Source organism: Rhinolophus hipposideros, assembly GCF_964194185.1.
Source record: "Rhinolophus hipposideros genome assembly, chromosome: 17".
NCBI lineage: Eukaryota > Metazoa > Chordata > Mammalia > Chiroptera > Rhinolophidae > Rhinolophus > Rhinolophus hipposideros.
In genome coordinates this window covers 16963226-16981330 of record NC_138063.1, presented here as the reverse complement: position 1 = coordinate 16981330, position 18105 = coordinate 16963226, and the positions used below count along the sequence as shown (strand labels likewise).

The 18105-nt window shown below is 38.1% G+C and overlaps 1 protein-coding gene across 2 annotated transcripts in view; it reads left to right on the top strand.

The window, feature by feature from the left end:
* The window catches only part of DCC (DCC netrin 1 receptor), a 1070394-nt gene that overhangs the window by 995668 nt on the left and 56621 nt on the right, over positions 1-18105 (top strand). For both annotated transcript variants that reach the window (XM_081078113.1, XM_081078112.1), the window contains exons 24-25: positions 5601-5827; positions 8643-8759. In XM_081078113.1, the coding sequence (XP_080934239.1) occupies positions 5601-5827; positions 8643-8759 (344 nt within the window). The remainder of the gene's footprint in view (positions 1-5600; positions 5828-8642; positions 8760-18105) is intronic.

Genomic DNA, 18105 nt, shown 5'->3' with positions numbered 1-18105 from the left:
GAAGTAGGAAACCCGTTCATGGGCTTCTTCAGTATGTTTTTATCTGGGATTACTAGAGAATATAAATTTTATTTGTGCTTTATCAGGAGACTTCAATTGCATTCAAATGTATCTGAAACATGTGTATGTACAATCAGTAATACCCTATTCAAGTTAGTGTCTATGCATTTTATTCTATGGTTTATCATATTCATGTGGTTTATCATATATGCCTCATATGTAATAATGAGGTAGGTTATCTTATTGACTGACATTCTAATTTGTAAGATTTTATTTTTATGATAGAAAATAACAAAGAGAAGTTAGAACCCAAGATCCAGTTTGAGTCTATCCTGTCTTTAATTAAATTAATGGTGTTTAATTAAACCTAAGGGAAGACTTCTAATCCCTGTTAATTTTCTCAGAAGAGAAATAGGACTAAATACTTTCTGTCATCCCCTCTGCCATTTAAACACTGAAATTCCCCCATGGAATACTACTAAATTATAGAAACATTTAGCTTCAAACTAGTATGAAATAAAAATAATTTTGCAAATTTTTTTGGTAATTAATTTAAGTTTGTTTTTTTTTTTTTACTTATATGAAGAGACTCCCCTTATAGATTTTGGATGAATGAGATTATAATAGAATATCATAATATAGAAAAAATAAGTTTTATGAAAGTTTAAATTGATGGGGGCAGTGTTCTGTGTTTTTAATAAAGTAATAACATTATTCTCCTGGCCAAAATAAAGAACATGTATTATGATCAGTTAGAATGTATCAATAGATACTAAAGACAAAATAGTTGACATTGAGAATATCCTAGAAGCCCAGGACACATGGTTATCACTTTTCTAAGACAGTGACCTAGGTAGGTGATCAACAAATTGTCTGAATATATTAATTTTAAATATGTAAATAAAATTCAAGATTCATTTGATAGAATATGTACACATGAAGTTTAAAATATTAGTACACATTCAAATCTTGATGAAAATAATTATTTTTGGTACTGAGGATGAAATTATTTTCAGTGCTATTTACGCATACACTCGTAGATGAAATATACTCACTCTACTTTAATTACTACAGGTCACTTTCACCGGTTTTCAAATTTTTACAATTTAATCACTTTTTATTATGCACCACATAGAGATTTTAACTGACAACTACTTAGGACTTCAATATATCTTAATTTCACCTCAGAAAATACAGGTGTGTTTGAGTATGTGGGACACTAGTTCCCTGGATTCCCAATACAATCTGTTGTTGTTGTTGTCGTCGTTGTTGTTGTTAATAGCAATTGGCAGAATAAAAATAATCAAAACAGAAAATTAAGAGGCCAAAATCTATGGCAAAGATTTGGAGGAAAGCAAGGCAGGTACTTATACTACCCATTTTTTTCTGGTTAACTTATAATCATTTTTCACACTTAATTGAGGCCTTCTTCCTTTCTGAATCCTTCCCTAAATCCCCAGTGGGACAGGTGTCCCTGCCTCAATCTCCCATCAGATCTTGGGCACACGTCTGTCTGACCTCAAGCACTAGTATGAGCTATATGTCTGTCTCCTGTGAATGTTTGAGCAGGAGTGCCTAAGCACAAAATGGGAACTTAATAATTCATTACAATGTAGCAAAAGAATCTGTGAGAGATAGTAATATCTTAGGACTTCAAAGGCAAAGTCCAATAACATAGATCATCGATGCCAGTTCTTACCCATTCACATCCCCAGCATACCTATTAAAAGTGAAAAGGAAAGAAACTCCCCTTAGAGTAACAGGTTATATGCAAAGTAAGGAACACGTAGTCCAATAAAAATCAGAGAAGAGCCTCACAAAAATACATTTAAGTCAATAATAAAATTTTCTTACTGTTTAATTCAGGTAATTACTATGTGTTAAGTATGTAGTCTGCATCGTACCAAGTAACAAATCTGTCTAATATTAACTCTTGAGCTAAAAAAATTTGTCTGCAGTTCCCCACTTACTGATACTATTAAAATTGTTTCTGTTGGAGGCAATAATGGGGAACTCCTATAATTTGGTCCCCTCTACTTTTTCAGCTTTACTACTTGCCAAGTCCCACTTCAGCTTCTCATTCCAAGAATGCAGAAATTCCCAGGAGCCACACCATTTTTCATTCATTTATTAAGCTCCCAATGTCTCACCAATCTTTGCATTCCTAGTAGTTAGCACAGTCCTTGATACATAGTCAATATTCCATAATTATTCACTGAAAAAAACAATGAGTAAGTGTAGTAAAACAATGGACAACTGTTGGAGAGGTGAAGGAAACAGAGTTTGCTTCAGTATTATTGGAGGAAACCAATTCATACACTGGGAGTATCTGACCAGCTCATTAAGACAGACGGTGATCAATGAAGGTGAGTGGTATAGAGAGAAATGACTTAGATATTTTAAGATGATACTGACCTAAAGTGGTCAGAAAGGCCTCCTGAAAGAGAAAGAATTCGTAGTTTTCAGATAAATAGGGTTTTAAAGGCCTTTTGGGCAGAAGTAAGATTGAATAGATAATATAGATAGATTGATAGATGATGATAGATAGATAGATAGATAGATAGATAGATAGATAGATAGATGATACATAGATAGATAGATGATAGATAGATAGATAGATAGATAGATAGATAGATAGATAGATAGATAGATAGATAGATGATAGATAGCTAGATAGATAAAACAAACACCAGTATGTGATTATTCTGTGAAAGCTTTGACACAGTATGAGAAATAGAGCCTTGGAAGGTGCCTTGCTTTGCCTTTATTCGAGAATACATGGGGAGGGAAGAAACCCTCCTATTCTACAGCTATTTTCAAAAGTTGAAAGATTACCTGTGAGAAAAGGTGTGTGTGTGTGGGAGGGATAATTGTGCTGTATACTATATCTAGTAGGAAAGCAAGTTTAAAATAAAAGCAAGGAAACAAAACCAAATAATTCATTCATGGTGCTTCTCAAATTTTAGGTGCGTATGATTCCCTTCAAGGGCTGTTAAGATACGGTTTCTAGCCTCACCCCTCCCAAGGTTCTGATTCATAAGCTCTGAGGTGGGACCTGAGAATGGGGATTTCTAACAAGCTCCCAGGTGGTGCTGAACTTGCTGGTCCAAGGACCACAGATCAGGCAGTGTACTTGGTTCATCTGCACACAAATTTCGAGGTGTCCAGTGGTGAGACAGAAGAGCTGGGGGCCGCAAAGGGCAGCACTCAGTATGTCAAGAAACCAGCAGATGGACAGAAGCTCAGGGTAGCAGCTGTGCCTACAGGCTTTAAGACAAATTTCAGACAATTTAGTTATGAGCAAATGTCAGTTTTATTACAGACCTCTCCAAGGCCAAAGATTTATCTCTTGATAAGAGACATTGTAGAAAACAAAGGTAGTTAGATGGTCTTTCATGGAATATATACAAAAAGGAAATAAAGTCTGTTTCAAGATCTTTCTAGATTCTTGACTGACAGCTGGGTGGATGAGTAGCTTCTCAGAAGAAGTCTTGATCTGATTAAAATCCATCAGAAAAATGCTTATGCATTTTATCAAGAATGATAGTTTCTTCCCATATGGAGGTTATAAATCATAACTTAGAAAAATACTCTGACGCAATGAGGTTTGGAACTTTTTTATTAAATAGAATACACCCGGGGATGCTTGGTCCTGAGGTTATGGAAACTGGTAAATGAATGAATGAAAAAGGTATGCATGTAAGCAAAGGGAAACAAGAATTTGTAATTTATTTCCACTTTCAAAAATCACTTGACACATTTCTTTACCACAGGCTATTTCAACATTAAGTTATTGTGAAAAGTCTGAATCTCTTGTCCAAAATTTGAGACCTGGTGTTTCTCTGTATGAAATTGTGTTTGGAGTTGAAGTTATTTAGCATTTTGATTTGTTAGAAAGAAAGGTAATAGTGTGAACTCTCCAAATTTGAAAATGAAATCAAATTTGTCTAAGTTACCAGGGGTAGATTACAGAAAGAGTTACGTGTGAGTTGCAGTCTAGTTTCCTGTGGGCAGGTGAAGTGTTAAGGAAATGAATTCAGGGAATGGATGGTTAGCAGAGAGTTTTTATTTTAGACACAGGAAAATGATCTAGGGGTTATTCTATAAGCCATTGTCTAGAGTCAATGTGAGCCTCTTGCCAGGAAATCAGCAAAATATAGATACTTGCTGGGAAAATAGTAGAGCAGAAAACCCTGCATTATTTTTCTACTAAACAACTAGATAGATATTGAGTCTGGGGTTCTTTGTTTTCTATCCTCATCAGCATACTTCAAGAAAGACAAAAAAATGTTAAGGAAAAGTTAATAAATCACACCATGAAACATTTATGAATTGCCTAATATGTGCAAAGCATCTTATTCAGCAATTGGGAAAACAAAGCCACTCTCAGGGATCTTGCACTGATGACTGTGAGCTTTCACGGAGAGTAGTTCATTTGAACCATTAGCAACTATGAAAACAATTATCCTCGTAAATCATGCAAGTAAGGAATGTGAGAAGGAGGTAGGCACTTCTCTTGGCTTGTGTCAAAGGTTAGATTTCGACTGTCTGAATTCTGCCGTATGAGGAGACACTACTATTTTAAAAGAAGTAGAAGCTACAAGTGGAGATTTTAAAAATTATGAAACTGTACAGCAGAGGTTGAAAACTCTTTCCGAAAAAAGTCAAAGAGTTGATATTTTAGGTTTTGTGAGCCATATGGTCGTTGTTGCAGCTATTTCAACATTGCTGTGTGAAAACGAATGAGCTCAAGCAGGATTCCAATAAAACTTTATTTACAAAAACGGGCAGTGGGCAGATTGGGCCTGTAGGCCATATTGACTGACTCCTGCCGTAGAGAATGGCTAGCATGAGCATCATACTACTTGGCATGCAGGGAACATTTGAGTCTCACTACACCCAAGCAGAGACTATCAGTACAAAATAAATGTATGATTGCTAAATTCTTACCGAGTAAAATAAGAGACATTTGAAGCACACTTCCAAAGTGTGTTCTCTTTTCAAAGGATGGGTCTATTGTGTTTGAATCCAGGCCCTTAGTGATTCCAAGGGGAAAGTGTTTTCTTCTCCTAAGAATGTCCTCATGCAGCCTTTTATCTTAAGACAGCAAGCTTCCTGATTCCCCTTTAAATTATATAGCCGAGGTATAGACTTTCTTCTAAGCCGCGTTCTTGGCTGTTGGCACAAATTCTGGCCTTTTTATTTCTATTTGCCCTTCCGGAGCAGCTCCTTCATTTATCTCCTAAGCAGATGTTGCAGTCAAGTGCATTATGTCTAGGTCCAGAGATTGGCATATGGGTCCATCACACCTATTGTCACCTTGTGCTTGGATTTGCAGCCAGGGAAACGGAGTAAGTCCCTCTCTGGCAGGTAGCTGAGGCCCTGGGGATTTGGCACCATATCTCCTAGAATGGGTGAAGTTACAGGGGAAAAGAGGAAAGGCAGCCAAGAAAAGCCTGCCAATTCCTGGATTTCACAGGTTTTCTCCTGGGAGCACTTTTTTTCCTTACCCTGCTTCTACCTTGAATTGACAGAGAAAAGAGAAGAAAGGCCATTGAATAGAGAGGCACTCTCATTTGCCTTCTAATTTTGTTCTGTAGGAAACGGGCCACCCATAGTGTTGGCAAAAGGAAAGGCAGCCAGAAGGACCTGCGGCCCCCTGACCTTTGGATACATCATGAGGAAATGGAGATGAAAAACATTGAGAAGCCATCAGGCACTGACACTACGGGAAGGGACTCCCCCAACCAAAGTTGCCAAGACCTCACACCAGTCAGTCACAGCCAGTCAGAAACACAACTGGGGAGCAAAAGCACCTCTCATTCAGGTAACTCTCTCCTTTCTGCCATTAGGAAAATCGTCCCATTCTGGACCCTACCATGCTGTTCCCCACTCCCTTTTATGGAGGTCTCCTTTCTTTTAATTTGTAGGTTACTGATAGTTAAAAATAATCTGATGTAAATTTGGTTAATTTAACCTGGTTTACTTTCAATCCCATCACCCTGTCACCTGCCATTTATAATTGCCTATGCTCCATGACGCTTCTAAGAGGTAAGAGGTGATAGCATTGGGAAATACTGAAATGTGAAGCCTAAATGAATTTTTTGCTTTTTGTGAAATTTTGAACAAAAGTTTTGTCAAGGCAATAAATTTGAAGACATCTGTGCATTTTATTTAGTTCTTCATGTCTGTGGATAATTGAAAGTTGATTTTAAATTTGCAGTCAATTCCTTGCTTTTAAAAAAAATCATATCAGGGAACTTAAAGTCTGAAAACATTGACTGTTTTGTTGCTTTGCCTTAATTACCACAGAGATCAACTGTCATCCCATGCAATCACATTATACGATGACTAGTTAGACCTAGGGAGTCTCACTGAAGGCTCTGTTGGTATACACAGTGCTTTAAAGGAAAAAACCTAGTTTAGTAAATTGTTGCAGAACAATCTAATTCCCGGAGTAACTATGAAATCTAGAAAGTGGTGGTAAAATACTTCACTTTCTGTGGGTCCTCATATTTTCAAAATGCCTATGGGAAGTTGAATAATTAACCAAGTACTCTCACCAAAAATCTCTTGGTCTACTCATGACGTATTTGCAGAATGAGTAGCTGTTGTTTTTAAACCAGATTAAAATACTTTAGTTGTTTGAATGTGTAACTAGTTAACGAGACTTAACCAGTACTGATTTTTAATCATGACTTTCTGAGTATTCCTTTTCTAGACCTTAAATAATATCTCAAGCAGAGTCTCCAACTTTTCTGTCATGTTCAGTTATAAAACTACAGCTCAGTTCTATTAAAAACTACAATCCAAAGTTTAAACTAAGGATTTTTTTTCCCCTTACAACCAGCAAGACTTTGGCTCTCAGAACTGGAGTCACAGTTTATTCCTTAAGTTCTTTGATACCTTGGAGTGAAATGGAGTGGTGGGGAGAGACAGAAGAAGGAGGTGCAGTCTGTCTCAGAAATACCTTTACTTATTCCTCCTACCTGCTCTTCCTGGCGATGTGAAGGGATATGGAGGGGAAGTGAAGAGGAGAAGGGGAGAAAGGTGAGGAGGGAGAGAAGAAAGGACAGTTTGAAGTTCTTCACTACTTTTCTGGGCACTAGGACTATCCTTATGTAGCCTCCAAATTCCAAGTCTCTTATGAAACACAAGTATGAATTCTTCATGAGACCCCGTGGGATTCCTCCACTGGCCAATTCCATGATTTGGGATATCAAGTCAGGGCTTAACCCTCTCCCATCAGGACCAGCTCTACCTTTACCCTCACTGGTCCTCTGTTGGGTCAGTTCCACCTGGGTGAATTCCAGCAAGAGAACTCAAGCCTCTCCAATTTTCCAAGTGCCCACTTGATCAAAAGAAGCATCTACGTCTTTGCCAGACCAAATAATGAGAGCACTTAGAATCCACGCTGGTCCTCTCTCAAGCCTTGCTCTGTTCAGAAACCACTTCCGCTGTTTAAATAGACACAGGGTAAACCAGCAAGCCTCTTCTATGAACAGGCTTCTACTTGGAGAATGAATGAAAGGCAGATTTCTTTTGCAGGAACCTGAACACTTTACAGGTATTTATTTTTGTTTCTTTGTTTCTTACTGGACATCAGGAGCGGAGAGCACCCTTGCCTTCCAATGGAGGGGGTAAAGTTGTTTCTCAGCCATCAGAAGGTTTTGCCAATGATTTTTAGGACTCCTTCTTGATTTTTCCCTTATCTTTTGTACACTCAGATGACATTTGGGACCAGCCGGACTCGATTTAATGTCTCTCAATAAATCCTGGGAGAAGTTTAACTCCAAATAATAGCTGTTTTCTTTAGAATAAGAGAATACTTGTTTTTAATTTGAGGATCTACTTTTCAACTCTACAATAACCTGAAAAGTAGCACTCAAAGTCCTGCTAGTTATACTTTACGTTACATTAAGTGTTCTCTGTGCTGTTCTGGTTAAAAAAACAAAACTCCATGTCAATGAGTAGTAGATTACTATACTTTTTCGTGACACACACCATTCAGAACTTCATTTTGTTTATCTCTACATATATTCTTACTAACTTTTCAAATCTGCATGTATCATCCTTTCTTATTATTGTAATGACTGTTTAGTATGACATTTTATTGAATCATAATATATTTATATAAATATGCCTAACTTTACTTTTGAAGAATGCAGTTTATTTGTTGTATTTTTATAATAAGATTTAATGTCTTTGGACCTTAAGTACTCATTGCATAAATTGTGGTAAATTCATACACTTGAATGTTATTGTGCTATTAAAAATTATATTATTGACTTATTTATTGACAGAGAAAGATTTTCATGTTATTGTCTTAAGAAGGTTACAAAACATCCTATGATGCCACTTTTGAAAAATAATATTATACATACTTTTTCATTTTCACATACATGTGCAAAAATTATACATAACAACATATAAATAATGTATTTTCTGGGAAAAGAGGTTAAGGTAAATTTTATTTGTATTTTTACAGTAAAAGTTTATTGATTGGATAACAAGAAAGTAGATATTGTAATTTAAAACATCAATAAAATGATGAAAGGCATTGGAGTACCTGGCTAGAATTGATGAAAAGCATTATATCACTGACGATGGTGCTTCTCTCAGGAATATTCTTTTTCTTTTAGGTCAAGACACTGAAGAAGCAGCGAGCTCCATGTCCACTCTGGAGAGGTCGCTGGCTGCACGCCGAGCCACCCGGGCCAAACTCATGATTCCTATGGACGCCCAGTCCAACAATCCTGGTGAGTAAAGATTAGTGCCACAGTGAAGAAAGGAAGTGCTTTCTGATTGTATCTCTCCTATATCAATTATCAGAAAATAATTAAAGTTTTCCCTGAACTTCCTTGGCAAATGGACAAAATGAAGAATGACTAAAATCATAGTAATTGTAAATAGAAGTCAGAATTTTCACTCTGTTATAATTGTATTTGTTGTATACCATGAAATGGTATGGCAAACAGCTATACATTTAAGAAATTACAAAAAAATATGAATTGATGTAAAAAGGTGAAATTTCTGTCGGTATTATTTATCTTATACTAATGATCACCTTCATATTTTTTTTCTTTTACTTTTTTAGAGGTTCTAATTTTCAGACTTAAATAATCTAGCAACCTTGAAGCAATTATTGACAGATACTCACTTACTACCCACTTCTTGTTGAAGTTTTCTGTCATAATCCCATATTCACTGAAGATATTAGTGTCTGGGGATCACTTCTTTTCCAATTACCTCTGTGATCCATCTTGGTAGTTACAATGCCTATGCAGACAATCCATCCAGTGCCCTCAACTGTTAGTTCCTTTATGTTACCTGAAATGATATTGGCTTTTTCCCACCTCAGTTCATCAATTCCATGTCACACACTAAACTAATAATTGCACCCGCTACAAAATGTCCGTTTCTACCCTCCCTTTTTCTAGCACATTATTATTTTCATCCTCACTTATTTGATTGACCCCTTGCCGACAATTCTTGAATCCCACTACAACCTCCAATCCATTAATTGTGCCATCTTCGCAGTGTTCCTCATTGCCTCATGTCCTCACATCCATCCAACCTCAGCTTCCGATCCATCGTCATTGATTATTTTTACTCCGTTGCAAACAGCCTCATCTCCCTTGGCCTTCCTTCCCCTCCCATCATGTCACCCGAAAACACCCAATCCTAGTTAACTCAGCTCCTCTACCAACTCTTACTTGTACCGTAACTGCTGACTTTGTCTGGAGAAAAACATATAACCTGCCTACTAGGAATTTATGACCACAAATCCATGGTGAACTGTCATCTACTTTGAAATGCCACTTTATTTGTCTAGTCATTCTTTTTATCACTTTATATGGTAAATGTCATATACCTATTCTTACTTTTCAGACTCCCAATACCTTTCTCTTCCCCACTCTCAGCTAAAAATCTTGCTTCTTATATCACCAAGAAAAGAGAAGCATTCAGAAATGGCATCCTTATGTTTCCATCAAATCTGGTTGATCCGTTTGTGCTATCTGAGGCCAGCTCTTTCCCTTGTGGACATCCCTCTTACACACTTAGAGACTCTTCTGTAAGAATCCCTCCTCTTTTCTGTATCATCAGTTTTCCCTCCTACTGGTAACTCCAATAGAAGTACAAACATTCTCTCACAACCCCTGTTTTACAACACTTTCACTTGATACCACTTTTCCCTCCTACTAAAACCTCATTCCTCTGCTTTCTTGAGAAACTCCTTTGAAAGTTGTGTATGCTTACTTTTTTCTCTTTTAATCTTCCTCATTGATTTTAATACAGTTTCCCAGTCCTCCACTGAAGCCATAGCTATTCCCTCATATCATTCAGGTCTGTATGCAGCCATCACTACCACAAATAAGTCTTCAATGACCATTGCCTAGCATAGCATCTTTGGTCACTCTCAATGCTCTTCATTCTGCTTCATTTTTCTTTATTGTGTATGACCATCTTACTTGCATTTTTGTGTTATTTATTATTTGTTTCCGATATTTTAATGTAATCTGTATGAAGGCAGAGATTTTGCCTGTTTTGATCACTTTATATTCTCAATACCCAGAACAGAGCCAGCATGTGGCAAGCACAGTCCCTTCAATTTAATCAAATGAATGAATTAATACTATATATCATACCTCCTCGGTACTCCAATACATCTCTCAGTTATTATAATGAGTGCAAAAACTTACGTGGAATTTATGATGAATGCCAACTGTTCAACTCATGGGGTAGACACTATTATTATTAGTGATAAGTGAACTGAGGTTTGAAGAGTTTAAGTACCTAGCTTGAATTCACACAGTGAGTAAATGACGGAGCCAGAATTTGGACTCAGAAGGTCTGGCTTCAGAGTTCTGCACTGTAATCATTATGCTCCCCACTGTAATATTTTGTAAAACTTTTGTCCTCTTTCTTTCATTCTTCTCACTACATACAGAAACTTTGTACACTTAGCTGCCTCTATGTTTTTTTACTCTAGCCACTTTTCTCTTGTAACTAGGTTCTATCTGTGCCAATCATCTATAGCTTTTTTCTTAAAAATCATTGGGCTTTAGTATCTTTGTGGGCCTTTTTGTCGAATATATATCTTTCTCATCCAATAAGTTCCCATACCCCATTGATTTTTATTCCACAATATCTTTTGAATCCCTGGTTACCTTCTCATTCCCAAGAGTCATATCTTTATTCTATTCGTTATGATCTCACATCTGAACTATCAAAACAGCTTCATAATTAGTATTCCTCTCTCTAGTGTCTTCCAGATTCTTTTGTATTCTACTTGCCAGATTTTTCCCTAAAACAACTTAAACATGGCATTCTACTCCATAAATTTCCCCAATGACTCTCTATTGTCTACCAAGAAAAATTTGCAAACTCCTTAACATATCAGATAGGAGTCTACATTTGGCAGTCCACTAATATACATTGCCTTTTATTTATTGTTTCCTTCTGAACACTTCTTTCCTTTTGGAATGACTCAGTGGCTATCTCTACCTAACAAAGTTCTATGCATCTTTCAAAGCCCACAGCAGATACTGATGCTCTCATAAATTATCTCTTTTCTGATTACTCCAACCAGAAATGATGGCTTCCTTTCTCATGTTTGAATAGCATTTCTTTATACCACTTTTGTGGCATTAACTATGCATAGTACTGCCTCATCTTCTTAGGTATCCGGGTCAAAATCTTCCCTCCTCTAACAGGTTGTGGATTACATGATAGGGAGAGAATGTACCAAATTAATCTTCATATTCACACATTGTAGCAAGAATTAGTGCTTTCTAAATATGTCACAGGACTCAATAAAGAAGTAAATGTATTGTAAGAATGTCTTGTGTTTGTAACACATCAGTGTTTTGGGGCTTTTTAAAGTCAGTTATAGATAGACGATCTAACAAAATTTTCTGATATATTAAAGGCAATTTCAATTATTTACATTGAACAGTAAGAGAAACAAAGAGCTTAGAAAGAGAAATGAAATGGAATCTAGCAAATATTGAGAACTTCTGAATGTTATGCATTTACTAAATACCTTGCTAATTATTATTTTATTTAATCTTCATAATGTTATCATATGACAAAATTATCCTGATTTGACAAATGGTAAACAGAGACTCAGACAGTTTAAGAAACTTATCCTAAGACACACCTGGGTACCTCTGAACCTCTGTGGTACACTGCTTTTCGAAGGATAAAGATGCTTTGCATGCCTTATATTATTTATATTCTTTTATTAAGTTTTTTTTTTTTTATGATAGCATCTTCGATTTACAAATATGAAAACTAAGATTTTGAAAGTCAGATCCCAAAACCTGCTTTTGGTCTATTCACGGCACTGTGCTGCCTCATGCTGTAACCTCAAGCTCTAAATTGTTGTATGACTATAAAAAAAAAAAAAACACAAACAAACAAAAACAAAACAAAACAAAATGTCCCCTTCTCTTATTCCTAGTGTCATACTCTACATAAGTGGTGGCCCTAAAATAACTAGCAATTTATTTTTTTTATTATTTTAAAAATTATCATATACTATATGTATGTGATTTTAAAGTTAAATTGTTCGTCCAGGAGGTGAGCTCTTTCCCTGCGTCCCACAGTTGATCGCTCCCGCCGGGGCGGGCAGCTCGTGGGCCCTAGGGCAGACAAAGAACTGAGACGCCACACCTGGGCCCCTCACCGCGCTTTTCGAATCCTCCCCCCACCCTTCCAGAGACTTAAACTACCCCTAACTGAGAAACAGTGTCAGATTACAGAGGGGCGTCTGCGCTCAGGCGCTGGGAAGATTGGCAGCCGGCTCTGACCATCGGAAGAGGCTGGGAGGAGGGGATTTTCGCTGGACGAGGAGAGAGGAGACTCCCACACCCCCAGCCACCACCTTTTCAGGCCTGCGGGAGGAGTGTGAGTGGCTGGCCTGGGAGGGAGGAGACCCCTTCATCCCCAGGCCCCACCCTTTCTGGCTGGCCTGCGGCGGGGCAAGGGCAACCGCGGAAGCAATCCCTGAGTTCAGCAGTAAGAGGCAGTCGCAGCTCCCGGCTTTCAGCAGCTTAGAGATCTCCCGCCCGCCCCCTCCCACTCATCCTTGGAAGGAGGGCCCTAAGACTCAGGAGTACTGGGCACAGGGCTGTTGGAGCTACTCTCAGCGTGCATTTGTGCAGGAAAGGACAGAAACTGCATGGTCTCTCTGAAAACTGTCATCCAGACCCCTCAGCCCCTCGCATTTAAATCTACACTCCCAAATTCACTCTGGGCACCAGGTGACTAGCGATGCCTGCGCACTAGGCAGGGAACTCTTTGGCACAGCGGAGGACAACCTGGAGATCACCTGGTGGGCTTAAGCCAAGACTGGTGCTGCTTTCTGTTTTGCTTTGCTTGGTGGTCTTTATTTTTTTTTTTATTTTTTATTTTTTATTTTTTATTTTTTTATTTTATTTTATTTTTTTTTCTTTCTTTCTCTTCTTTTTTTTTTCTTTTTTCTGCTTGTTGTGATTTGCTTTGTTCTGTCTTTATTTCTTTGATATCTTTGCCTATGTAGAGTGGGGATTGTCGGTTGTATTTTATTTGTGAATGTACTTGATTTGTTTTCTTTGTTGTTGTTGTTGTTGTTGTACTTGCTAACTTTATTTGTGCTGAAACTGCCCTACCAGGGCCCAGCTTAAGAGGCACAAGATTCAACATATCCAGAAGCCAACTCTGGACCAAACCAGAGTACTACCGGGTTTGACCTACAAGTCACCCACGGAAGGAGGGCCCTAAGACTCAGGAGTACTGGGCACAGGGCTGGTGGAGCTACTCTCAGTGTGCATTTGTGCAGGAAAGAACAGAAACTGCATGGTCTCTCTGAAAACTGTCATCCAGATCCCTCAGCCCCTCGCATTTAAATCTACACTCCCAAATTCACTCTGGGCACCAGGTGACTAGCGCTGCCTGTGCACTAGGCAGGGAACTCTTTGGCACAGCGGAGGACAACCCGGAGATTACCTGGTGGGCTTAAGCCAAGACTGGTGCTGCTTTCTGTTTTGCTTTGCTTGGTGATTTTTGTTTGTTTGTTTGTTTGTTTGTTTGTTTGTTTTGTTTTGCTTTTTTGTTTTTTTGCTTTTGTTTTTGTTTTGTTTTGTGTTGTTTTGCTTTGTTCTTCTCTTTTTTCCTTTCTTTTCTTTTTCTTTTTTTTCTTTCTTTCTCTTCTTTTTTTTTCTTTTCCTTGCTTGTTGTGATTTGCTTTGTTCTGTCTTTATTTCTTTGATATCTTTGCCTATGTTGAGTGGGGATTGTCTGTTGTATTTTACATGTGAATGTACTTGATTTGTTTTCCTTGATGTTGTTGTTGTTGTTGTTGTACTTGGTAACTTTATTTGTGCTGAAACTGCCCTACCAGGGCCCAGATTAAGAGGCACAAGATTCAACATATCCAGAAGCCAACTCTGGACCAAACCAGAGTACTACCGGGTTTGACCTACAAGTCGCCCATGGAAGGAGGGCCCTAAGACTCAGGAATACTGACCACAGGGCTGGTGGAGCTACTCTCAGCGTGCATTTGTGCAGGAAAGGACAGAAACTGCATGGTCTCTCTGAAAACTGTCATCCAGACCCCTCAGCCCCTCGCATTTAAATCTACACTCCCAAATTCACTCTGGGCACCAGGTGACCAGCGCTGCCTGCGCAATAGGCAGGGAACTCTTTGGCACAGCAGAGGACAACCTGGAGATTACCTGGTGGGCTTAAGCCAAGACTGGTTCTGCTTTCTGTTTTGCTTTGCTTGGTACTTCCTTTTTTTTTTTTTTTTTTTTTTTTTCTGCTTGTAGTGATTTGCTTTGTTCTGTCATTATTGCTTTGATATCTTTGCCTATGTTGAGGGGGGATTGTCGGTTGTATTTTATTTGTGAATGTACTTGATTTGTTTTCTTTGTTGTTGTTGTTGTTGTACTTGGTAACTTGATTTGTGCTGAAACTGCCCTACCAGGGCCCAGCTTAAGAGGCACAAGATTCAACATTTTCCAGAAGCCAACTCTGGACCAAACCAGAGTACTACCGAGTTTGACCTACAAGTCACACACCCAGAGGGAATTCTCTGAAGGCACAAGAGCCCATAGAGGCCAAACCTCATTTAAGTGGCCAACCCTCACCCAGCAGAACACCCTGCAGTGGGCAGAGCCAAGTTTCACAACTAGACGGCCTAGGAGTTAAGCCCACCTACTCACAAGCAAAAAGCAATCAAAGTTCTTCTTGAACAGGACGATATACTAAACACACGAGCCTCCTGTGGAGCACATGCAGAGAAGAACGAAGTAGTCCAAGTCAAATATAAAAGACACATACTACATAAGATAACCCAGCAAGAACTAAGAGCTCTAGGGGATCTTCCTAATACATCAAAGCAAACACAGAGAGTCAGTCAGAATGGGGAGACAAAGAAACATGTCCCAAATAAAAGAACAGAAGAAACCTCCACAACTGGAACCAAATGAAGCAGAGGTAACCAACATGTCAGAGACAGAGTTCAGAACACTGGTGATAAGAATGTTTAAGGAGCTTAGAGAAGACATAAAGAAGGATATAGAAAGCATAAAGAACAACCAGTTAGAGCTAAAAAAGGATGTAGAAATCTTAACGAACAACCAGCTAGAACTAAAAAACACAATTACCGAAATTAAGAACTCACTTGAAGGAATGACCAGCAGGTTAGATGAAGCAGAGGATCGAATCAGCGACTTAGAAGACAAGTTAGCAGAGATCACTCAAACTGAACAACAGAAAGAAAAAAGAATAAAAAACAATGAAGATGGGTTAAGAGACCTCTGGGATAACATCAAGCGCAACAACATGCGCATCATAGGAATACCAGAAGGCGAAGAGAAGAAGCAAGGGATTGAGAACATATTTGAGGTAATAATGTCAGAAAACTTCCCTAACCTGATGAAGGAAACCAACATACAAGCCCAGGAAGTGCAGAGAGTTCCAACCAGGATAAACCCAAACAGGCCCACACCAAGACACATTATAGTTAAAATGGCAAAGCTTAAAGACAAAGAGAGAATCTTGAAAGCAGCAAGAGAAAGGCAGAAGGTTACATACAAGGGAACTCCCATAAGACTATCAAATGACTTTTCTACAGAAACATTGAAGGCAAGGAGGGAGTGGCAGGAGATACTCAAAGTGATGGAACACAAAGGCCTACAACCTAGATTGCTTTATCCAGCAAGGCTATCATTTAAAGTTGATGGAGAGATAAAGAGCTTCCCAGAAAAGAACAAACTGAAAGAATTTATGACAACCAAGCCAGCATTGCAAGAAATACTAAAAGGACTTCTGTAAATAGAAGAAAGATGAAAACAATTTACTACAAATCTAAAAATGGCAATAACTATGTACCTATCAATAATCACTTTAAATGTAAATGGATTAAACGCTCCAATCAAGAGACATAGGGTGGCTGAGTGGATAAGGAAACAAGACCCTTGTATATGCTGTATACAAGAGACTCATTTCAGATCAAAAGACACACACAGGCTGAAAGTGAAGGGTTGGAGTAACATATTTTATGCAAATGGAAGCGAGAAAAAAGCTGGAGTTGCAATACTTATATCTGACAAAATAGACTTTAAAATGAAGAACATATTAAAAGACAAAGATGGGCACTATATAATAATAAAGGGATCAATCCGACAAGAGGACATAACCCTAGTAAACATCTATGCACCTAACATAGGAGCACCTAAATATATAAAACAGGTACTGATGGACATAAAGACAGAGATCAACAGCAACACTATCATAGTAGGGGACTTCAACACACCTCTGACAACAAGGGACAGGTCCTCCAGACAGAAAATCAATATGGAAACAACAGCCTTAAATGATACTTTGGAGCAGTTGGACTTAATTGATATTTTCAGAGCATTTCACCCCAATGCTGCAGAATACACGTTCTTCTCAAGTGCTCATGGAACATTTTCTAAAATAGATCATATGTTAGGACACAAGACAAGCCTCGATAAATTTAAGAAAATTGAAATCATACCAATTGTCTTCTCTGACCACAGTGCTATGAAATTAGAAATGAACTACAGGGGAAAAAAACCAGGAAGATACACCAATTCATGGAGGCTGAATAACATGTTGCTAAATAATGAATGGGTCAAGCAGCAGATCAAAGAAGAAATCAAAAGATATCTTGAGACAAATGAGAATGAGAACACGACGACCCAAAATCTATGGGATGCTGCGAAAGCAGTCCTAAGAGGGAAGTTCATAGCACTGCAGGCCTACCTAAAGAAACAAGAAACATCACTAATTGACAGTTTATCTTCACACTTAAGGGATCTGGAAAAAGAACAGCAAAATAAACCCAAAGGGAGCACAAGGAAGGAGATAATAAGGATCAGAGCAGAAATAAATGAAATAGAAACCAGAAAAACAATACAAAAGATCAATGAATCCAAGAGTTGGTTCTTAGAGAAGATAAACAAAATTGACAAACCTTTAGCCAGACTCATTAAAAAAAGGAGAGAGAGGACCCAAATTAATAAAATCAGAAATGAAAGAGGAGAAGTGACAACAGACACCACAGAAATACAAAAAATTGTAAGAAATTACTATGAGCAACTTTATGCCAACAAATTTGACAACCTTGAAGAAATGGACAATTTTCTAGAGGCGCACAACCTTCCAAAGCTAACTCAAGAAGAAACAGAAAGCCTGAACAGTCTGATTACCACCAGGGAAATTGAATCAGTAATCAATAATCTCCCAACAAACAAAAGCCCTGGACCAGATGGCTTTACAGGTGAATTTTTCAAAACGTTCAAAAAAGAATTATCACCTATTCTCCTCAAGCTCTTCCAAAAAATCCAGAAGGAAGGAAGACTCCCAAACACTTTTTACGAAGCCACTATCACCCTGATCCCAAAAGCAGACAAAGACACCACAAAGAAAGAAAACTACAGGCCGATATCTCTAATGAACATAGATGCAAAAATTCTCAACAAATTATTAGCAAACAGAATTCAGCAATACATTAAAAAGATCATACACCATGATCAAGTGGGATTCATCCCTGGTATGCAGGGGTGGTTCAACATCCGCAAATCAATTAAT